This window comes from Taudactylus pleione, unplaced genomic scaffold (assembly GCF_031769625.1).
Source record: "Taudactylus pleione unplaced genomic scaffold, aTauple2 ptg000040l, whole genome shotgun sequence".
Lineage (NCBI taxonomy): Eukaryota > Metazoa > Chordata > Amphibia > Anura > Myobatrachidae > Taudactylus > Taudactylus pleione.
The window spans coordinates 4,285,708-4,310,641 of record NW_028284442.1 but is presented as its reverse complement, the minus strand read 5'-3'; the positions used below and the strand labels follow the sequence as shown (position 1 = coordinate 4,310,641).

At 37.8% G+C, this 24,934-nt stretch overlaps 1 protein-coding gene across 1 annotated transcript in view; it reads right to left on the bottom strand.

Annotated features, from left to right (window-relative positions):
* The window catches only part of LOC148538322 (dynein axonemal heavy chain 3-like), a 1,025,530-nt gene that overhangs the window by 650,868 nt on the left and 349,728 nt on the right, over window positions 1–24,934 (bottom strand). The window contains exons 22-25 of the mRNA XM_088455384.1: window positions 20,690–20,804; window positions 7,230–7,363; window positions 5,826–5,854; window positions 4,978–5,176 (exon numbers count right to left, since the gene is read on the bottom strand). Coding sequence (XP_088311510.1) covers window positions 4,978–5,176; window positions 5,826–5,854; window positions 7,230–7,363; window positions 20,690–20,804 — 477 coding nt within the window. The remainder of the gene's footprint in view (window positions 1–4,977; window positions 5,177–5,825; window positions 5,855–7,229; window positions 7,364–20,689; window positions 20,805–24,934) is intronic.

The window sequence follows — 24,934 nt, the reverse complement described above, 5'->3', positions numbered from 1 at the left end:
CGTTAAAGGGTGCTGTAACCCCCAAAGTACACTCCAGTCCAAACCAAAAAAAAAATTATTTTCTGTGTTTGTGAATTGTGTGCGCAGTAGCCGCACGTGCATCAACAAAGTAGTGCCAAGTGTGCGCCTGTGTCATAAGTAAAGGGCCGGCTGGCTTGACCGTTAAAGGGTGCTGTAACCCCCAAAAGTACAGTCCAGTCCAAATCAAAAAAAAAATTATTTTCTGTGTTTGTGAATTGTGTGCGCAGTAGCCGCATATGCATCAACAAAGTAGTGCCAAGCGTGCGCCTGTGTCATAAGTAAATGGCCGGCTGGCTTGACCGTTAAAGGGTGCTGTAACCCCCAAAGTACACTCCAGTCCAAACCAAAAAAAAAATTATTTTCTGTGTTTGTGAATTGTGTGCGCAGTAGCCGCACGTGCATCAACAAAGTAGTGCCAAGCGTGCGCCTGTGTCATAAGTAAAGGGCCGGCTGGCTAGACCATTAAAGGGTGCTGTAACCCCCGAAAGTACACTCCAGTCCAAACCAAAAAGAAAATTATTTTCTGTGTTTGTGAATTGTGTGCACAGTAGCCGCACGTGCATCAACAAAGTAGTGCCAAGCGTGCGCCTGTGTCATAAGTAAAGGGCCGGCTGGCTAGACCGTTAAAGGGTTCTGTAACCCCCAAAGTACACTCCAAACCAAAAAAATATATATTTTCTGTGTTTGTGACTTGTGTGCACTGTGGCTGCACGTGCATCAACAAAGGAGCAGCGCCAAGCGTGCGCCTGTGTCCCATAAGTAAAGAGCCGGCTGGCTCATTTCTTAAAGGGTGGTGTAACCCACAAAGTGCACTACTCTCCAGCAAAAATAAAAAAATATTTTCTGTGTTTGTGTGCGCTTTAGCCGCACGTATATATATCAATATAACATAAATGGAGGACCAAACTTTCTCCGATAAAAATAAAATAGGGAAAGATCAAGAACCACTTCCTCCTAGTGCTGTTGCTGCTGCTGGGAGTTGTTCATCATCCCAGAGAGGAAGTAGGAACATCACTACTTTTACTAAACAATTGACCCTCCAACAGTCCCTAGCGATGAGGATGAAGTACGACAGCAGTCATCCTGAAGCAAAACGTATAACTGAGGCCTTGACTGCTATGTTGGTGTTAGACGTGCGTCCGGTATCCGACATTAGTGCAGTGGGATTTAGACAATTGATGGAGGTAGTGTGTCCTCGGTTCCAAATCCCGTCTAGATTCCACCTGCATCCTCAAAGCAGCAGCGACAAGCGTGCGTCTGTCTGTTAAAGGGTGGTGACACCCTCAAAGTGTGCTACACAAACAATTAAAATATAGCTCTTTTTTTTTCTGTCTTTGTGAATTGTGTGGGCTGTAGTCGCACCTGCATCCTTAAAGCAGCAGCGACAAGCGTGCGTCTGTCTGTTAAAGGGTGGTGTAACTCTCAAAGTGCTCCAAAAAATAAAAAACTATTTTTTTAATGTGTTTGTGACTTGTGTGCGATGTAGCCGCGCTTGCATCCTCAAAGCAGCAGCGACAAGCGTGCGTCTGTCTGTTAAAGGGTGGTGACACCCTCAAAGTGTGCTACACAAACAATAAAAATATTCTTCTTCTTTTTTCTGTCTTTGTGAATTGTGTGGGCTGTAGCCGCACCTGCATCCTTAAAGCAGCAGCGACAAGCGTGCGTCTGTCTGTTAAAGGGTGGTGACACCCTCAAAGTGTGCTACACAAACAATTAAAATATTGTTCTTTTTTCTGTCTTTGTGAATTGTGTGGGCTGTAGCCGCACCTGCATCCTTAAAGCAGCAGCGACAAGCGTGCGTCTGTCTGTTAAAGGGTGGTGACACCCTCAAAGTGTGCTACACAAACAATTAAAATATTGTTCTTTTTTCTGTCTTTGTGAATTGTGTGGGCTGTAGCCGCACCTGCATCCTTAAAGCAGCAGCGACTAGCGTGCGTCTGTCTGTTAAAGGGTGGTGACACCCTCAAAGTGTGCTACACAAACAATTAAAATATTGTTCTTTTTTTTTGGTCTTTGTGAAATGTGTGGGCTGTAGCCGCACCTGCATCCTTAAAGCAGCAGCGACAAGCGTGCGTCTGTCTGTTAAAGGGTGGTGACACCCTCAAAGTGTGCTACACAAACAATAAAAATATTCTTCTTCTTTTTTCTGTCTATGTGAATTGTGTGGGCTGTAGCCGCACCTGCATCCTTAAAGCAGCAGCGACAAGCGTGCGTCTGTCTGTTAAAGGGTGGTGACACCCTCAAAGTGTTCTACACAAACAATTAAAATATTGTTCTTTTTTTTTCGGTCTTTGTGAAATGTGTGGGCTGTAGCCGCACCTGCATCCTTAAAGCAGCAGTGACAAGCGTGCGTCTGTCTGTTAAAGGGTGGTGTAACTCTCAAAGAGCTCCAAAAAATAAAAAACTATTTTTTTAATGTGTTTGTGACTTGTGTGTGATGTAGCCGCACTTGCATCCTCAAAGCAGCAGCGACAAGCATGCGTCTGTCTGTTAAAGGGTGGTGACACCCTCAAAGTGTGCTACACAAACAATAAAAAAATTCTTCTTCTTTTTCTGTCTTTGTGAATTGTGTGGGCTGTAGCCGCACCTGCATCCTTAAAGCAGCAGCGACAAGCGTGCGTTTGTCTGTTAAAGGGTGGTGACACCCTCAAAGTGTGCTACACAAACAATTAAAATATTGTTCTTTTTTTTTCTGTCTTTGTGAATTGTGGGGGCTGTAGCCGCACCTGCATCCTTAAAGCAGCAGCGACAAGCGTGCATCTGTCTGTTAAAGGGTGGTGTAACTCTCAAAGTGCTCCAAAAAATAAAAAACTATTTTTTTAATGTGTTTGTGACTTGTGTGCGATGTAGCCGCACTTGCATCCTCAAAGCAGCAGCGACAAGCGTGCGTCTGTCTGTTAAAGGGTGGTGACACCCTCAAAGTGTGCTACACAAACAATAAAAATATTCATCTTCTTTTTTCTGTCTATGTGAATTGTGTGGGCTGTAGCCGCACCTGCATCCTTAAAGCAGCAGTGACAAGCGTGCGTCTGTCTGTTAAAGGGTGGTGACACCCTCAAAGTGTGCTACACAAACAATAAAAATATTCTTCTTCTTTTTTCTGTCTATGTGAATTGTGTGGGCTGTAGCCGCACCTGCATCCTTAAAGCAGCAGCGACAAGCGTGCGTCTGTCTGTTAAAGGGTGGTGACACCTCAAAGTGTTCTACACAAACAATTAAAATATTGTTCTTTTTTTTCGGTCTTTGTGAAATGTGTTGGCTGTAGCCGCACCTGCATCCTTAAAGCAGCAGCGACAAGCGTGCGTCTGTCTGTTAAAGGGTGGTGTAACTCTCAAAGTGCTCCAAAAAATAAAAAACTATTTTTTTAATGTGTTTGTGACTTGTGTGCGATGTAGCCGCACTTGCATCCTCAAAGCAGCAGCGACAAGCGTGCATCTGTCTGTTAAAGGGTGGTGACACCCTCAAAGTGTGCTACACAAACAATAAAAATATTCTTCTTTTTTCTGTCTTTGTGAATTGTGTGGGCTGTAGCCACACCTGCATCCTTAAAGCAGCAGCGACAAGCGTGCGTCTGTCTGTTAAAGGGTGGTGACACCCTCAAAGTGTGCTACACAAACAATTAAAATATTGTTCTTTTTTTTTCGGTCTTTGTGAAATGTGTGGGCTGTAGCCGCACTTGCATCCTCAAAGCAGCAGCGACAAGCGTGCGTCTGTCTGTTAAAGGGTGGTGTAACCCTCAAAGTGTGCTCCACAAACAATAAAAATATTCTTTTTTTTTTTCTGTCTTTGTGAATTGTGTGGGCTGTAGCCGCACTTGAATCCTCAAAGCAGCAGCGACAAGCGTGTGCGTCTGTCTGTTAAAGGATTACATCGGTGACAGCATCCAAGTAGGCATGTCAGACAGTCTGTACCTGTACTGGCAGGAAAAAGAAGCAATTTGAAGGTCCCTGTACAAACTGGCTCTATTTTACCTGAGTTGCCCCCCCTCCAGTGTGTACTCCGAAAGAGTGTTTAGTGCAGCCGGGAACCTTGTCAGCGAAAGGCGTAGGAGGTTGCTTCCACAAAATGTGGAGAAGATGATGTTCATAAAATGAATTATCAACTCTTCCAGGGAGACCAGCCTCCAGAACGTACAGAGGGACCTGTGGTTCCAGCAGGGACGAATTAATACTCTGTGAGGATGAGGATGTACACACTGAAGAGGGTGAGGAATCGGTGGATGAGGAGGATGAGGATGACATCTTGCCTCCGTAGAGCCAGTTTGTGCAGGGACAGATAAATTGCCAGCTTGTTTTGTGGGGGCCCAAACGAACCAATCATTTTCAGCCACAGTTGTGTGGCAGACCCTGGCGCTGAAATGATTGGTTTGTTAAAGTGTGCATGTCCTGTTTATACAACATAAGGGTGGGTGGGAGGGCCCAAGGACAATTCCATCTTGCACCTCTTTTTTTTCTTTGCATTATGTACAGTTTGGGGCCTAGTTTTTCAATGCCATCCTGTCTGCCACTGCAGTGTCACGCCTAGATGGGTCACGTGTTTGTGCCGCCCACTCGTGTCGCTTAGCATAGTCATCCAGCTACCTCGGTGCAACCTTTTGGACATAAAAACACTATTGTGAGGTGTGAGGTATTCAGAATAGACTGGAAATGAGTGGAAATTAAGGTTATTGAGGTTAATAATAGCATAGGAGCAGAAAAACCTACAAATTCTGTGATTTTAGCTGTTTTTATGCTTTTTTTCAAAAAAATACAGATCCAAAACACAAAACCCAGAACCCAAAACACGGAAGGGTGGTTTTGGCAAAACCAATCCAGATCCAAAACACGAAGAAAGATCCAGATCCAAAACCAAAACACAAAACACGAAAAGTGGCCGGTGCACACCCCTAATATAAACAAGTAGCAGAAGTAAACAATAAAATACATTTTAATGACAATGGATTTGAATAACACTCACCTTTGTTTTGAATCTAAGTGAAGAACTCCACCAATAGACCAAATAATAGAAAATAAACCATAAGCCACAATCATATTCATGATCTCTTCATTGGTTTTCTTACTATTTGTTTGGTATGTTTGGGAACTTCTATCTTCTGAAACATCAAAAACCTCATCTTCATTTTCGGTTCCAGATTTTACAGAGCTAACAGATAAAACTATAATCAGCACAGTATAATAGATTGTTAATAACATTTAAATATTTCCAATATATTCTTGCCAATAAAATTTATATTTGGAACACAATGGGGATCATTCAAATAAAAGTTAAAGCTTCTTTAACCCAGTTGGGATCCTGTCTGCTTTTGTTCTTATTTGTACACATCAGACGATTTATATTGCAACTTTCAAGTGTACTGCGAATGAGGCTTGATAATGACCAAATTAAGCCGTAGATTTAATTATGTAGAGCAAAACTGTTGAAACAAAGTGGTTTGAAATTAAATCGTTGAAATAGGAGTCAGCTAGCTAGAGTCAGGAGTAAACTGTGAGGTCTATGTACCATTTGTAATGGACCAGAGAGTTTCTTAGGAGTGTAAATGGGCTGGATTTTCTCATCTGCCTGGGAGGCAGTTATACACCTACCTAGAAAGCATAGATTGCAGGCAACCTAGATTACAAAAAGCAGTTCACTATGGAGTACATTTTAATGGGGTTGGGTATGCTTTGCCGACAGTTAAAATTTTGGCGATCAGCTTTTTGGTAGTGTGATGTTGAGCAGAGTATCCCAAGACACTACTAATGTTAGTCAAAGCATTGTAAACGTGTCATCATTGTGATGTCGAGCAGAGTATGCCAAGACTGTACCAATGTTAGTTAAAGCATCATAACTGTGTCTGCAATATAAGGTTAAACATTATGTTAAAGCATCATGTTTAAACTTATACCGCTAACATGGTTCCAATGCTTTAACATTAGAACCATATCGGCTACCTTCCTTTTTATATGCCCCAGGACTATCATATTTTTAGTTAGTAGATTTGTAGCAAAACAACAATGTAAATGCACTGAAATATGTAAATATACAAAGAAGGTTTGCAGGAAATCTAGTTGAGGTTTACCTTTGATGACCAAACACTGCCCTGCTTAAGTGATTGGTAGAATGCTGCAAATTAATTAAAGAAAAATACCAAGAATACTGTGCGCATTCATTCATGGAAAGGGGGGGGAAATAAAATGGGAAACCTGGGAAATGGGAAAACACAAAATACACACCTAAGTTGATGTCATTACTGCTGCCCTGCCCTGAGAACTGTATAAAATGTTAGTTTAATTATAATTACACCCAAAAAGGCTATATTAAAATTTGAATATTCAGTGTAACCTTGCACAATGGACTATTTCTAAAAAGTTCTGTTTAACAGTATGTTTGCCAGATAGTTCATCTAAGAGCAAACTTACCTACTCTCCCGATGCCTGCGGGAGGGTCCTGATTTTTCAGGTTATACCCCACACCCCCGGAAAAGTAAGCACTTCTCCTGCATCCTGCCCGCTTCCTAGTGAAGTGGACAGAATGGGGAGAATTTTGCCTGGAAATAGGTGGGTCCATGAGTAGGGGACGGGGTCTAATGATGAGATTCTATGAGAATTGCATCATTTGTCCCCTGTCCGCTAGTTGAATATGCAGGCTTCCCAAAATTTAGCAATGAGGGGACAGGGCTTAATTAGGCAAATAGTCAGTCCCCTCCACCCATCACCTCCCACCTGCATCTCCTCTCCGGGCAACTCCCGGAGAGGAAAATAAAAATATCTGTAAGTATGTCTGAGTTGCCATCTTTTTTTTGTTACCTACAGTATATGTCAATGAAATAGGATTCTTAAATCAACAATATAATTTGTTATTTATTGTTAAAAGGACAAAGACATTTTTTAATATCTTTCAAAATGTTTTCTTTTTATTTGGTAATATTTAAAGTATTTTTTATCCAGTTCTCTACTCAGGAGTAAAAAAAAATACCAATGTTTTGTGGTCACCATATCTTTTTTTCTCTTCCAGAAATCTATATATACAGAATGTTTATTTCTACAGTATGTTTTTTTGCTCTTCTGTTACATTTGTTTCAATTACAGCACACACACACACTGCTGCATGCTCTTCTATTTAAAAATATTTTTGTCTTTTAAGCACATTTGTTTTGTTATTTTGCTTATTTTGGTTCAAAAAACATTTATTACTTTTTGTATGAATGAAAAATACAGCTCTTTTCTCACCTTATATTTGCCAGCAAACATTCATAAATCTTCAGCATTGACATGGTTAGGTGCATAGGACATGTCTGTACCACAAATTGGCATTTTTTTTCCACAAAATCTAAGCAATCTGGAATCAACCACTTGCACATTACCTAAGGACATAAGACAAACATTGTGTAAACAATATTTATTTAGTGTAACTTGTTTAAGTAATAAAATATTTTAATACCATCTGACCACAATAATAGGAACAATGGAACTAGTAAAATCAAAATCTAATCATAGTAATAATAATAATAATAATAATAATAACAATTATTATTATTATTATTATTATTATTATTATTATTTTTTTTATTATCCTCATCATCAGCTTTTATTTATATGATGCCACAAGGCTTCCAAAGCCTAGAGCACACATGAACACATGGGTAGTAATAATAATAATAATAATATATTGTCTTCTCTTGACATTTCCACTCGTGTTTGCTCTTCTGCAGAATGTACAGCAAAAGGTTCTGGGTTCTCAATACAAATGGTGGAGACTTTATGCATGAGTGTCATGGATAATAACAGAAGAAAAGTTATTTTTTTATATTTATTTTCACATTTGGTGAGAGATATAGAAAGTCATCCTTTTCTCAGTGGGAAACCTTAGGTGCTTTCTTGATGTTTACCACTACCACCAATCACTCTCCCCCATTTACTTTTTTATGAGCTCCTTATGTAACAATGCAGGGTTGCTTCTCTACACATGAAAATCAACAGGTCTTGTCACAATTCCTGCCATACTCACCTACTTATGATTCTATGAACATAAGAAAATTACCCTGCTCAGAGGAGTATAAACCAATTGGAATCTGTGGGCCCCCTTTGTCACATCATGATTCACCCTATTATAGCCCACCATTGCCATCCCCCAATGGCAGGCTAAGAACCAGGTTATTTGTACCTGTTCTCCCATTTTGCAACTTTGCTTAACTTCTTTTTAGAACTGTGAAGTTTAACACTGTAAATGCCTTTATCTAATTTTATATTGTTATCAATGTAGAGGAATAGTATGAGATTGCTGGAATTCATTGGTGCCAGCCCAAGAAATAAGTGATATTTCCAATCTAGAGTTATTAAACTGCCCATTAACTGTATGCCAACATTTCAGAAGCAAAGCTCAAATCAATACATACCTATTTATTTATCTATTTACTTTCCCTGCAACTTCTACAGCTGGAAAAGATTTAACTTTCTAGAGTTTAGAAAACGATAAAAAGCAGCAAATGTTTGTATTTGTATTACAAAACATATTAATGTTACAAAAGCTAGTTCTATAATATTTAGCATTGCATTCCATTTTCAAATAAAATGAACAATAATGAATTCTAAAATAAATAAATAAAATACTAAAAGCTCCACATCCACATTTTCCCACAGGAACAATGTTCCCATCTACAGTTAAATTGGAAGGTATATTACTACTAAAAGTGATAATAATAACATTCTTGAAATTAGCTCTTTCAAAATCATCCAAATAAGCCTATTATATAAAACAAAGTACTATAAATCCCACCTAAGGCAAGTATTAGTCCGACTAATTGCACAGAGTACGTCTCAGTATTGTCATTAACATGTTAAGACTTCAAAAAAGTCATTCGATTACAAGCTAAACGTCAAACACAAATTCTGCAACACCATATGCTAAAGTACATAATGCAAGGTTCCAGCAATACAATTTGTTTCCTATTAAATGATACATCAAGGCAAGTTTAGATACAATAACAGCACGGTAAAGCTTATTAAAACTAGTGTTAATATAATAATCTTCTGTGTTTTTCACCATATGCCAACTTATTTTCAAACAATTATACTATTCCATCTGCATAGTGAAAAACACAACAAGAAAATAGACAATTTAGAAAGCTGTGTCCCCAGCTGGTGGTAAATAGGTGAATGACTAGCCAACTCAATTCTAATTTAACATAAATTGGCAAATTAAGGACATATTTTATTTTATATATAGTTACAGCAACTTTATCATAATACATTTGTAACAGTGGCTTTTATATGTTTTATTCAAGTCCTTCCAATGCAGTGCCACATTTACAGTATACTGTACACACATTGAAAGAGAAATGTGTTTTTAACACGAGTACAAAAGCAGTTTAAAACTATGGGGCTGATGCCCACATGGCTGTAAAGATGTAAAAAGCAATAAATAATAAAGCCACAATTACGGGCATATGCAAATTTGCAACTATCGCAAATGCGTTCAGGTCAGCTCTAGTGTGCTAGATTTACATTAGGAATATATCACAAACACATCCATGTTTTAACCTTACAAAATAGGCATTCAATATTAGGCTTCATTAAAACTTAGAAAAGCTCTCTAATATATCAGACACAACTAGTGCCTAGCAGTGTGGCAGTGACACCCCATTGAAAACACTTCCTGCTAATCATGACCGTGAGGGCAGTCCCAGGGGGAGGTGCTTTCTCCCCCTGGTACTGCCTTTCCAGACTGCAATTAGCAGAGAGAGTGCTTCCAATGGGAAGCCACTCCTCTGCTATAATGGCAGTCCTATCTAGCTTCTAAGAGGTTGCAGCTGATACAGTCCATAGAAGCCTGTCTGTTGATGTGTGCGCATGTGCAGGACTTATAGGTTGGAGCCAGCTCAGGATAAAATATCTTATTTACAGAATAAAAAATATACTGTATATGTACAGTACATGAGCAAAGCACCTATTAGCATCAGTAGTATATTTGCAATCAGACAATCATAAGCGGCCTGCTGACAATTAACATATTCTTCCTCCTCATCATTATCATGGTGTATTTGCATCTACCCTTGAGCACCCACAAGTAAAACATGTGTATACTGTATGTGTCACTACCCTGGGCTACATCTGCACACAATACATGAATAAGACCGCCTATGTTATTCTGCCCCTTCCATTCCATATCTATCCTCTCCAAGCACACACGTGCATTAGAGTCAGATTCACCAAATCTACTTGGTTACATTTGCATGGACCAAAGCAACCACAGAGAGTTGTATGTTTTTAATGTATTAAAAAGGTAACAAGTTTTTTTTGTAAAACATTTTTCTATTGCTTTATGCAACATTTAAACCCATCAGTTTGTAGGAAGTAAGGATTCATTTTTATCATATTTCTAATAGTATGACCCAGCAACTTAAATCAGCATGCAAAAGGCAATTGTTAAATGGATTGTTGAGCCCTATGTTGTTTTAAGACACATTGTTTCAGTTATACCACAAGTGAGGTTTAACTGCAAGGTTTCATCCTGTGAAGTTTACATCCAAATCCATCCAGTGGAAGGCCCAGAACAGGCTCCCTGGATTAAAGTTCTGCCCAGCATACACCAATGGGAGGACCGACTGGGAACCTAACTCCCTAACATTTCTTCTGGGTTCCAATGTTACCACTCTGTGAAGTTTTCATCCAAATCCATCCAGTGGAAGGCCAAGAATAGGCTCCTCAGGTCAAAGTTTTGCCCAGCATACACCAATGGGAGGTCCAATCGGGACCCTAACACCCCTAATATGTCTTCTGGGATCCAATGTTACCATTCTGCGAAGTTTTCATCCAAATCCATCCAGTGGAAGGCTCAGAACAGGCTCCCTGGATCTAAGTTCTTCCCAGCATACACCAACGGGATTTCCAAACAGGACCCTAACCCCCCTAAAATCTGGCCAGGATCCAACTGGACCACCTCAAATTGATTTCATTCCAATCGGTGCAGGGGTGTCTGAATGCATAACCAAACAGACAAACAAACAGACCAATGAATTTATATATAAAATATATAATAGTAATTTTAACTGATGTTTCAATAACAAAAGTCATGTTGCTTAGGTTAAAAACAGGGGACAAGCTCTACTTCCTTATATAATGTCTTAAGTAATGCCTTGCATTTAAAACAACATTATGATATTTTAATAAAGTTAGTATCATAAATAATTTAGATTAGGTAAGGGTTCTATTATAAAAATCCAAAGAGGCTATTTTTCCTTAATATTTTAAGAACTCTCCACTCCTATGTCCCAACTTCTATTCCTTCACATAATAAGGAAGAATTCAAAATGATGGACATAGTTGAAATGTCTGTACATTTCATAACTAATAGAAGATCTTTCAATGTTCTATGGTATTTATTTATCCTCATTTTAAATGCACATCTAGCTCATCCAACATTTTGATTATTAATAATAAATATATTAAGTGGCATGCATTATGGTTTACATTATTTATTTTCTTTAAAGTTCTACCATTAGAAAATAATTTTTCTTATTAGCATGTTTTCTGATAAAGATAGTTTGAATTTTAAATTCTTTGCTAGAGAATATTTATCTGATAAAATATTTAAATATGTTTAAATATTCTCAATTCTTTTATAATATATTTAAAAGTTTGTAATAACATTGATTATTTGAATCAAAATTAGACATATATATTTAGATTATTGGAATCATTTGTATACTTAAATTTATACAAAATATCAATGTATTTCATGGGGCTAACACTGGGATTATAAATCTTCAACTTTGTCATTTCCATGACATATATTTATATATTAAATATTTTAAGTAATAACAGCTTGGGTATTATAACCTTCAGTTTAAGTACAATTCATCTTAGTGTGTTCATAATACATTTTTCTTTATGTCCACTGCCAATAGGGATATAAGCATTATCATCTATATCTTTAATATGGGTACTGGTGCAATATGTCTGTTCCACACTTGGTCCCTATGAGGAGATCTGTAAAGGTTATTTTATTGTCATTTGTGACAAGATTAATTGTAGAGATTGTCATTCAAATAATGATGGTTGTTTATGTCAACCCTTCATAAATTTAGTACATCATCAATATATTTGCCATGCAGATATTTTGAATCCAAAAAGATATTATTAGTCAAAATATATTATTTTCCCAAATCATAAAATTAGCTATATTTGGCACAGTGCCGCTAACTAAAGTACTTCTTAACCCAAATTGTGTTACCATTTTTATATTTTTGTATTAAAGGCTTTAAGAAAAACTTCAAGGCATTTCAATGCCCAAAATTATCAGATTTTTAAGATCTTTATATATATATATATATATATATATATATATATATATATATCCCGCTTGTTTATATTCTGTTCACTGAAGTGAGACAGTGCTTTATATGGAGGCTATAGACACTGTTTGTGACTGCTGGATTTAATGTTCACAGCAATGTTGTGAGTACTATTATGAGATATAATACACTTAATGCAGCTAATTGGTTGTGTTGTTTAATGTGGATCGATGGGTGTGTCTCAGGATTACACAGTGGGTATATATAAGCTCTTGTAGGCTGAGTTGTTGGTAACTGCTTTGGACAAACCTTGTTGTCTCTGTGTCTTGACAAAGGGTCCGCTGAGGCCTGAAACATCGACCGAATGGACTTTTGGCAATATGTGAGCTATTAAAAAGAGTTTTTTCACTCTTATGTTAATAAGACTGGTGAGTGCTCTCTTTTTCTACAATATATATATATATATATATATATATTTCCAAAACTGCCGGCACTCCTAAATCCACAATACAGCTGGTCTTATATGAAAACATAATAGATAATCCAAGTAAAAATCAGCATTCATGGAACACACTGTTACAGCGACAAAAAAATCATGTGTATTAAATCATGGTAAAAGTAACATTACAGGGCATCAGCCCCTTCATCAGGACACACTTGCACTTGTTCCCTGTTTGTGCAAGTGTGTCCTGATGAAGGGGCTGATGCCCTGAAATGTTACATTGACCATGATTTAATACACTTGTTTTTTTGTCGCTATAACATTGTGTCCCATGAGTGCCAATTTTTTTCTTGGATTATATATATACAGTATATATATATATATATATATATATATACAGTCAGGTGCATAAATATAAATATTGGGACATTGACAGAATTTTCATATTTTGGCCACTATTCACCACCACAATGGCTTTGAAATGAAACAAACAAGATGTGCTTTAACTGCGGTCTTTCAGATTTAAATTGAGGGTAATTACATCCAAATCAGGTGAACAGTGTAGGATTTACAACGGTTTCTATATGTGCCTCACACTTTTTAAGGGGCCAAAAGTAATGGGACTATCAACTCAAAAGCTATTTCATGGACAGGTGTGGGCTATTCCCTCATTATTTCATTATCAATTAAGCAGGTAAAAGGTCTGGAGTTGATTCTAGGTGTGACATTTGCATTTGGAATCAGTTGCTGTCGACTCTCAATATGAGATCCAAAGAGCTGTCACTATCAGTGAAGCAAACCATCATTAGGCTGAAAAATAAAAAAAAACCATCAGAGAGATAGCAAAAACATTAGGTGTGGCCAAATCAACTGTTTGGAATATTCTTAAAAAAAAAGAACACACTGGAGAGCTCAGCAACACCAAAAGACCCGAAAGACCACGGAATACAACTGTGGTGGATGACAGAAGAATTATTTCCCTGGTGAAGAAAAACCCCTTCACAACAGTTGGTCAAATCAAGAACACTTTCCAGGAGGTAGGTGTATATGTGTCAAAGTCAACAATCAAGAGAACACTTCACAAGAGTGAATATAGAGGGTTCACCACAAGATGTAAACCATTGGTGAGCCACAAAAACAGGAAGACCAGATTAGAGTTTGCCAAACAACATCTAAAAAAGCCATTACAGTTCTGGAACAACATCCTATGGACAGATGAGACAAAGATCAACTTGTACCAGAGTGGTGGGAAGAGACGAGTATGGAGAAGGAAAGGAACTGCTCATGATCCAAAACATACCACCTCATCAGTGAAGCATGGTGGTGGTAGTGTCATGGCGTGGGCATGTATGACTGCCAATGGAACTGGTTCCCTTGTATTTATTGATTATGTGACTGCTGACAAAAGCAGCAGAATGAATTCTGAAGTGTTTTGGGCAATATTATATGCTCATATTGAGTCAAATGCTTCAGAACTCATTGGATGGCGCTTCACAGTGCAGATGGACAATGACCCGAAGCATACTGCAAAAGCAACCAAAGAGTTTTTAAGGCTAAAAAGTGGAATGTTATGCAATGACCAAGTCAATCCCCTGACCTGAATCTGATTGAGCATGCATTTCACTTGATGAAGACAAAACTGAAGGGAAAATTCCCCAAGAACAAGCTGGAACTGAAGACATTTGCAGTAGAGGCCTGGCAGAGCATCACCAGGGATGAAACCCAGCGTCTGGTGATGTCTATGCGTTCCAGACTTCAGGCTGTAATTGCCTGCAAAGGATTTGCAACAAAGTATTAAAAAGTGAAAGTTAAATTTAGGATTGTTTAGTTTGTCCCATTACTTTTGGCCCCTTAAAAAGTGGGAGGCACGTATAGAAACCATTGTAATTCCTACACCGTTCACCTGATTTGGATGTAATTACCCTCAAATTAAATCTGAAAGTCTGCAGTTAAAGCACGTCTTGTTTGTTTCATTTCAAAGCCATTGTGGTGGTGAATAGAGGCCAAAATATGAAAATTCTGTCAATGTCCCAATATTTATGCACCAGACTGTATATATATATATATATATATATATTGCCTTGCAAAAGTATTCACCCCTTTGCATTTTTCATGTTTTGTTGCCTCACAACCTGGAATTAAAATGGATTGTTTGAAGGTGTGCATGATTTTATTCACAGAACATACATACAACAGTGAAGTTGTGATTTTTTTTATATTGTGAATCAAACAACATTTAGGACAACATAACAGAAAACTTCAGCATGCACAACTATTCACTCCCCTAAAGTCAGTACTTTGTCGAGCCACCTTTTGTGGCAATTACAGCTGCAAGTCACTTTGAATAATCCTCTATGAGCTTGCCACATCTTGCCCCTGGGATTTTTGCCCATTCCTCAAGGCAAAACTGCTCCAGCTCCTTCATGTTTGATGGTTTCTGCTTGTGAACAGCAGTCTTCAAGTCTGACCACAGATTCTCAATTGGATTGAGATTTGGGCTTTGACTAGGCCATTCCAACACATTTAAATGTTTCCCCTTAAACCGCTCGAGTGTTGCTTTAGCAGTATGCTTTGCTTTGGGTCATTGTCCTGCTGTAAGGTGAACCTCCGTCCCAGTCTCAAATCACAGGCAGAAACAGGTTTTGCTCAAGAATATTCCTGTATTTAGCACCATCCATCTTTTCCTCAACTCAAATCAGTTTCCCAGTCCCTGCTGCTGAAAAACATCCCCACAGCATGACGCTGCCACCACGTTTCACTGTGGGGATGGTGTTCTTGGGGTGATGGGATGTGTTGGGTCTGCACCAGACATTGAATTTTCCTTCATGGCCGAAAAGTTCAATTTTAGTCTCATCTGACTAGAGAACCTTCCTCCATACATTTGGGGAGTCGCCCACATGCCTTTTGGCAAACTCAAATTGTGTTTTCTTATATTTATCGCTACGTAATGGCTTTTTTTGTGGCCACTCTTCCATAAAACCCAGCTCTATGGAGTGTACAGCTTATTGTGGTCACATGCACAGGTACACCAGTCTCTACTGTGGAACTCTGCAGCTCCTTCAGGGTTACCTTTGGTCTCTGTGCTGCCTCTCTGATTAATGCCCTCCTTGCCCAGTCTGTGAGTTTTGGTGGGTGGCCCTCTCTTGGCAGGTTTTTTGTGGTACCTATTTCTTTCCATTTGATGATGATGGATATGATGGTGCTCCGGGGGATCATCAAAGATTTGGATATGTTTTTATAGCCCAACCCAGAATTGTACATCTCAACAACTTTGTCCCTGACTTGTTTGGAAAGCTCCTTGGCCTTTCAGAAAAGGTGTGTTTATACCGACAGATCATGTGACACTTAGATTTCACACAGGTGGACTTCATTTCACTAATTATGTGACTTCTGGAGGTAACTGGTTGCACCGGAACTTTTGAGGGGCTTCATAGCAAAGGGGTGATTACATATGCACATGCCAATTTTCAGAATTTTATTTATAAAGATTCTTTTTTATATAAATTTTTCTCATTTCACTTCACCAAATTAGACTATTTTGTGCAGATCCATCACATAAAATTCAGATTAAAAATAAAAATAAATTACAGGTTGCAATGTAACAAAAAAGGTAAAAAGCCAAGGGGCGGTGAATACTTTTGGAATGCACAGTATATAAAGTAACTATCAAGGCAGCATCTCAAATAGATTTTAGCCACAAGTTTCATTATGTGGTGAGTTTGTTATCTATTTGTAAATAAAACAATGTGCCAGTCAATACTTTGTTGCATTCTTTATAATAGTAATCCTTGAACATTATCACTATCCAATGACCCTTTTCAGATTCCTTTTTTAATAAAGTTCACAATTATTTTATTGATTTTCTCTCTACCATATTTCAATTATCTTCTTTTAGACTAGATTAAATAAATGTATTTCCTTTAAAATCAAATAATTAATGTATCAATATGAGAACCTCTCATCATCTGCCTGTTGATTAAAACCGGCATTAAAATTTCATCAAATTAATTTTTGTTTTCAAAAGTATGAAAACTCTTTGTTCTCATAATTTTTTTAGTGCTAGTGAATTGGTCAAACTTGGTAGTGAAAAACTGGGAATGATTTTAGGTCCTTCGATAGTAGAGACAGTTATGCTGCAATCAATTTATATGTTAAATTAAAAATACCAACTAACTGAGTTTTATTCTTACTATACTGTGAGCAGGCAATAGAAAATCCTTCAACAACTACAGTATATTTTGTAAGCAATATTAAAGTGCTAGTAACCCTCTGTTTACAAGCACTCTGATATAAAACACTATAAGGCTTAACATGTTTTCAAGAGCTAAACAGTAGAAGGTATGGCTTAGCCTGCTATGGAGATCAAATCATATTAAAATAAATCTTTAAGAAATTGAAGCAAAATCTTTGGTGTTTATGAAAACAGGATATTAATAGTGTTTAATCTTATATTTGGAAAGTTGGTTTGACTATTTATATAAATTACAATCTTAAAATAAAGATGATAAGAAAATAATAAAAATATTCCTCATTATGGGAATGCCTTCTTCTCTTAGGTTCCAATGTATATTGACATTGTAGTCTCAATTTTACATGTTAAGAATACAAAATATGAAATATACCACAGTGCAATTTCCCAAACGACCAGACAAAAAAGGTGGTTCTGATAGATCAGACAGCTCAAATTGCATGCTGTTTGAGCTATCAGTCATTAATACTTTCAGTATTGGTCACCTTACTGTAGGGTGGGAGGGACAAACAAGTGATTGAGTCCCAAGCACTGAGAGAGGCCCGGACTAATCATAAGGACCACTTAGCCATGGTACTCCTGGTTAATCGGTAGCAGAGATAAATTATTTAATCACTGTGCCCGCTCTTACGTCATTTGTATTACTATGAGAATACAGTAATTGTGCCCACTTACTGTAAGAGTAAAGTAGTTATACCCCCTTACGGTAAGAGTAAAGTAATTGTGTCCCATTATTGTAAAAGTAAAATTAGTGTACCCCATACTTTGAGAATACAGTAATTGTGTCTACTATGTACGAAGTAAAAAATTATTTGGTCCCCATATCTATTTTTTATGTGTTCTCCATAATATTTTCTATGTTGCAGTTTCCTTAATAAATACTTACCTGGAATCTACTCCTTGTTTTAATCTGACGTAATCCATTAGGGAAAAAAATAAATCTATTTAGATTAAGTAGATTACTCTCAAGGAGCTCTCTTTATCAAATCAGTTCTTGTCCCACATAGTTGACAAGCAGCCATTCAGTAAAGGCATCTCATCAGGCCTGATGCTGAGTAGCATGGACAAAAGGGGAGGACATGTTTTGTTTTTCATTATTTACTTTTTATTTCCCTTAGATAATGGAAAGTAAAAACACAGATGTTTTATCACAAGGCATTATGCTGTAAACATTTATGAGGATTTGAATCAACCACACGTTACCAGAAGTTTGAGTTGTCACTTTCCATACACAAGGATGATCCTGCAGTTTGGTGCTGAAAACTGCTGGTGATCTGTACTGATGATTTTTGGCAGTTTGAAAAGCACCAAAAAAACCTCCACTTTTTAGGAAAATTCCCCCAGATGTGTTTTGTCCATGTTCCATCATTCATTAATTTGTATAACTTAGATGTAGGAATCAAAAGAAGTATGTCAGTATTTGCAAATGACATCAATTATAGCAGTAATTTGAGAACAGGATATAATAAAGCAGCAATATGAGTATTAAAGGACCAGTTAATAGAAATAATGTAAATCATGAGATAGGGCAGTGTAGCAATCAGTCCAGCAATGAGGTGAAGGAGCATTGTCAGGCAACTGGCTTTAGTTGCAACAAAAAACATAATTCATTTGTATAACAAAAAAACATTCTCCAAATCACATGTTAAAATATATAGAATGTTAGGAGTAAAGGGCCTGCTGGTCATACGTATTGCGAACACAACTTCAGATGCCTGGTGTGAACAGAATGTGAATGAAATACAAATTGAATGCTAATGCAACTCTACCTATGCTCTAAAGCATATGCAATTGCATTGCCCTACTTTTCCTTGCATGAGCAGCCATTAAAGACACTTGCATCTTCCCCATGTTAAGTGCAGGAGATGCTACTAACTTAGGCTACAATGCATACATAAGGCTCACAATACTAAGCAACTTTGGCTGCATGCCTTGACACACACTGACACACTCACAAAATAGTTCTCCTGTCTGCGTTTGCATTATTGTTGGCACCCAGTTGCTACGAGAACACCATTTAGCGACTGCAGAGAAATGTTTGAGGTCCATATGACGCTGAATCCTGCATACATTCACAAAGATGTAAATGCAGCCTGCGACATATGCACAGCCTGTGAGAAACTGCTAAATGCAGCCACATTCAAAGTTCTGTGGGGTTCCAGAATCAGGTCCAAATTCTTTAAGGGGAACTGAAGGCTTGGAATGATGGGGTGGATTTAAATTTGTTTCTGTAATGATGTGCATGGAAGATCTAAGACCCTATCCTTTTATAGACAAACAATACTGTTTTATTCTCTGCCCTCAAATTATTATTGGTTTGATTCAATTATTATTATTATCATTATTATTATTATTAATAAGAAAAATACTTATATATGTATATGTTTTAATAAGAAATTCAAGAGATATAGTGAAATAATCATGAACTGAGTTATTCTGCTTTAAAAATGCAAGAAAACATTTTCACAGCATTAAAAAGGAGAATAATACATTAGCCACTGCAAACACGTACAGTATACATTTTACACATTAATTTAGTAATACTTTGTTTTAAAGTTCTACAAGAAAAGTCAATATCCCCAAGCAGGAACGAGAAAAAGCTTCAGTTTTACATAATAACACAAACTAAGGCGATCATAGCCATTGCTTTTGAGTCTGCAGGTCAATTCCCATGGCTTCCTATATTTTAGCTACTGGCTTTATGAAGACGACCCTGAGGCCCTTTCTAATAAATTATCTTTCCTGATAAGATAAACCTCCTGGTATGATGGTCTGTGTTTGTAATGGGATCATTGCACATCTATTATATTATAATAATCCTTTGTTTGTGATAAGTGAGATAAATGAAAGCTAAGAAAAGTGGAATATTCTATATTATTATTTGCCCTGCCACTGAAACAGCATTTTTCTTAAATGAGACTATGTACCTAGTAAGGTTATTTCCTTCAAAGTTATTGATAGCATGACTTCTGGAGCACACTTCATCAGCTTCTACTAACAGTGACTGGAAATCAAATAAAAGAGGTTATTATATTATCTAACACACATTTTCTAGCATCCCCTTTCATTTGTGAGTCACTGCATATGAAATGTGTTTTAAGAATACACCAGATGTATGTTTGTTTCATGTTTCTTTTAACATTTGTGCATAATATTCCTTCATGATATTTTTACATTTTCCAGGATATAGAAAATGTTTAGGGGTTATTGATATATTGTTGACTTGTAAAATATAAAATAATTAATTTTGAAACTACTGTATAAACAATCCTTATTATTTAATCATTTTAAATCAGAATTAAACAGTATTTTGTTATTACAGTATTGAAATTTAAACAAAACAGGCTTATAAATTGTGTATTTTCAGTTGAAAATATTACATTTTGCAGTTTGGTCATCCAAGCCCAAATGACAAGACAAATGGTGTTCTCTGAATATCCAGCAATCATGAATTTCATTGTTTTAGGTTGAAATGCGTAGACAGTCTGGCAATGCAGAGCATTTGTCTTTATCTGTAGGACACCTGACAAGAAGCATGATTACTTCTGTAAGGGTCTTAAAATAAAGAAAAAATGTCCTGTCCACCGCCTGGGTTATTTATTATATGCTGAAATGCTGACCGTGTCTAGGAAGCAAGAAATTGTTTAGACTGGATGAGAAAATATTTTTTTCCTTCCAGAACTAACATGGCGAGCTGTGGTCATACCTGAACAGTGTGTCTTTCCTCTGCAGTAAGCATTGCAGGAAGTTTTGCAGCCAGCCATGACTCTGTCAGGGGTTCCCATCCTAAGTCCTTAGCTTCCATATAAATCATGCCACATCTGAAACACAATACGGGAATTATATTATATAATGGAAATGACAAGATCAGCTCACAGACTTTTGCGGTCAGATGTGACAATATTGTCAAAACTAATTTGATTTTTTCCCTTACTGGGATAAATTCCAGGGAAAATTAAGTAATAAAGGAGAACCACAGACAGATAGTTAAAATCAATTGCAATGTTGTCAACTAGTAACACATTGTACAATACTTAAATGTATAAATAGACATGTCTCTAGGGTATTTATATTATGTTTATCTCTGGGTAGTGTGCTATAAATGAGCATCTATTTAATGTCAATCTTGCGCACCACCTAGTTATGTTCTAATAAACATTTCCATGTACTGTCTGGATTGTACATGAGCAATACCAAGCTACAGTAACAGATGCCTTCTCTGTTAGATTACAATAAACATTTGCATATAAGAGAGTGCTCTGAGGAAGACACACACACAGGGCCACCTCAGTCATATGGTAAGGCTTCGTATCACACTGATCTGACATTTAAGTAGATTGAAACCTGCACAATATTCTTGCAATATTCTTACAGGTAGTTTTTTGCACCACTAAGTTTTAGGGATGAGCGGGTTCGGTTCTCAAAGAACCGAACCCACCCGAATTTTGGGGATCCGGGGCTATCCGAGCCAAGCTCAGATCTCCCTGCCTGCCCCGGATCCCTCACCCCAGGCAAAACCTTGTGATGCCGCTGTTGGGTCGCGAGGTTTTGTATTCAGCGGCCTTAAAGCTGATTGGCTGAGAGAGCCATCTGTCACGGCTCTCAGCAAATTAGCGTTAAGCCCATTTAATATGCACACAGGAAGCAAAAGATAGGCCCATTTTATGTGATTTTAGCTGTTTTTATGATATTTTAAGAAAAAAATCCAGATCCAAAACCAAAACCGAAAAACAAAACACCAAGGAAAAAAATCCAAAACCAGGTTCAGATCCAAAATCAGGGGAGATCCAGATCCAAAAGCAAAACCAAAACACGAGGGTAGGCACACATCTCTACTAAGTATTGATGGAACAGCTGTGGACCCTGTACAGCTATGAACCTTGGGCCTGATTCAGACTCGCTCACAAGCGCTTGAGCGCTCGTGAGCAGGTCGATGGTGTGCTCTGCGCATGCACAGTGGCCGCACTGCACATGTGTAAGCCCTGGAGCGAGAGAGAAATTCTCTCGCTCCGTGGCTCACTACAAAAGGGGCGGCTGTCGATGTTGATCGTCAGCTCGGCCTGTTTTGTAGGCGTGGCGGGGGGTGGTTTCACAAACGGAGGTGTTCCCATGCGAATGCCTGCCATTTGTGGGCGGCCCCACCAACATCACCAGTGATGTCAGTGGGAGAGCTTCTGGCTCTATTAGAGCAAGAAGCTCTCTGGGGCATGCAGCCACGAGACCCTACCACAAGGGTCTCAACCCAAGCCCCAATGGTCGCAATGGTCTTGACCATCGCGACCATCATCCTGGCCGCTCGCAATAGCTGTGGGTGGTCACCCACAGCTATGATGCGAGTGGCCAGGAGGCCGCACAAAAAAAGAAAAAAAATGCCCTCATTCAGAGCGAGCGCTCTTTCAGAGCGTCCATCTCTGAATCAGGCCCCTTGTGCATTGGCCACTCAGTTGCAATGTTGCTGTACAGAAAAATACTAAACTTGTTTGATTCTTTAAAAATTAAGATGACTTCACAAGGTTTTTAGGTAAAAAAAAATGCATGCTGAGCCCACAGCTACAGTATGTATATAAGTAGGATGCATTTTCACTAAAATGAAAAGTGGCACATGGTAAATGGCAATTTTTTGACAATGTGGCTCATGTCAGTGGGCAGCCTCCGTCTCCACCCCACGGCTGAGCTCTCAGTTGGCTCCACCCCCTCACTCACTGAGTATCACTTGGAGCTCAGCCCTGGGAAGGAGCTGAGGCACCTGAGAGGAGAGGGTCCGCCATAAATGGTAATCTGGAGAAAATGTGTTGTTGTTGTTTTTTGGGGGGGTGGAGTGCTGAGTTGAGTGTACACTCATTTGCTGTGCATGACACATGCAATTTGTTCTGTGAATGCCAGAGAATAAAGGTAAATTCCTACTTCTGTAGTCCTCTTTACATCTGGAGAATGTGGGGGTGGGGGAGCAACATGCAAATACACATGATTGCAATCAGAGCGCAGTTACATATTTGACAAGTGATTAAAGAAACAATAGATCTATACAATTGGGCAGTCACCTTCAAAAGGCACCCTGTGAATACAAGGAACCTTCACCGTTCTTCCAATTAAGTGCATGTGCAAGAAAATGTCTCACGATGGTGCTGATATGAGTTGCATATATAAGTCGGGAGGAAACACCATTCACCACATATATAAAAGATCTTACACTTCAATTGAAGCATCTGTTTTCTGATCCACTGTTTTATGATGTATGTTCAATCCAGCACAAATACTCCAACTTAAGTATTCAAGAGGTCTCAGAACATATCTTTAGCCATTTGATGTGGTATTTGGCACTTAAAAGATATATAAGCAGAAAGAAATTGCCACAATAGTGTTATCTCAAAAGAAAAAATTATAATAATTTATTTCCACATTACACTCACATTTTATATATAAAAAACAGTCATATCACCACTTAATTGTAGTTATCCTCCCTTGAGGGATCCCTACTGGGCTATCCCTCTTCACCTGTCCCCACTGATGGTAAGGGGTAGTGTGATCTGGGTACCGGCAACCAAAATCCACATAGTCAGTCAGTATTGAGTGCTCTCCCAGCAGCGTCCCCTGGGGATTCATTGTCACAAGCCTAATGCATTTCGGTCTGCCAGGGATTTTCCTCAGAGTCAGATTTAATATACATCATAAAACAGTGGATCAGAAAACAGATGCTTCATTTGAAATGTAAGATCTTATTATATATGTGGTGAATGGTGTTTCCTCTGTACTTATATATGCAACTGATATCAGCACCATCGTGACACATTTTTGTGCATATTTCAGAAGTGAGACAAATCAGCATGTAGACACATACCATACCGTGAGTGCCTGAGTGGTGGTACAAAGCTGCATTGTTTATGATGACAGTTGCAGTACTAGCTGATAAATTCTGATTGGTTGAGTGTGAATATATCTTTGAGCTTTACTTTACTAATCAGACATATGTTATATGGTTTTATATGGCATGTTATATGATTTTATATGGGATGTTGTATGATTTTATATGGTATGTTTTATGATTTTGTATGGTATGTTATATGGATCTATATGGTGTTATATGATTTTATATGGTATGTTATATGGTTTTATATGGCATGTTATATGATTTTATATGGGATGTTGTATGGATTTATATGGTATGTTCTATGATTTTGTATGGTATGTTATATGGATTTATATGGTATGTTACATGGTTTTGTGGACATGTTTTAATTATTTATTTTACAATGTTTATCCTTACATGAAAATAAAATAATACCACAAGTATTTAAATCAAATCTATGAGCGAATGTATTTTGCTTAAAAAAAAATGTTGAAAGCTATTATGACATGTTTGGGTGTAAATGTATCTTTGTGTATGTACATCTGACTGGTGCATATGCAGCTGGTGCAGATATATTTATGCCTCTGACTCTGCATGTGGTCTTAAATATTCTATTTTTATATACATCTTCTGTTTAGGCATCCTTGCATGATACACAATATGTTTAAAGACAACCTATATTCAATGTTCAAATTCCTTCTAGGGTCTGAAACAACATCTAACACATTTTGAACAATGTTGAAAGTATTTGGCCGTATTTAATCTCAACACATGCTACTCTGAGAGCAATTATAATGGCAGACACCTAGCGTAAGCGGATATCTTGGTGTTAGTGTTTTGTAGTATTGGTTCAGTTTAAGATGTATCAAAATATGCCTTTTGTGTAGCGTTAAAATTTTTTGGGTTTATTTCAACTTTAAGGGTTGGTTAGAAAATTGCCACAATTTGGTACAGTAAGATTGACCACATGTTTGTATTGTATATCTAGCATGTAAAACTCTAAAAATAGCCACATCTAGCATATTAAACCCTATAAATAATCACATCTAGCATATCAAACCCTCTAAATAATGTTCCTTACAATCTACTTAATACAAATCTTTA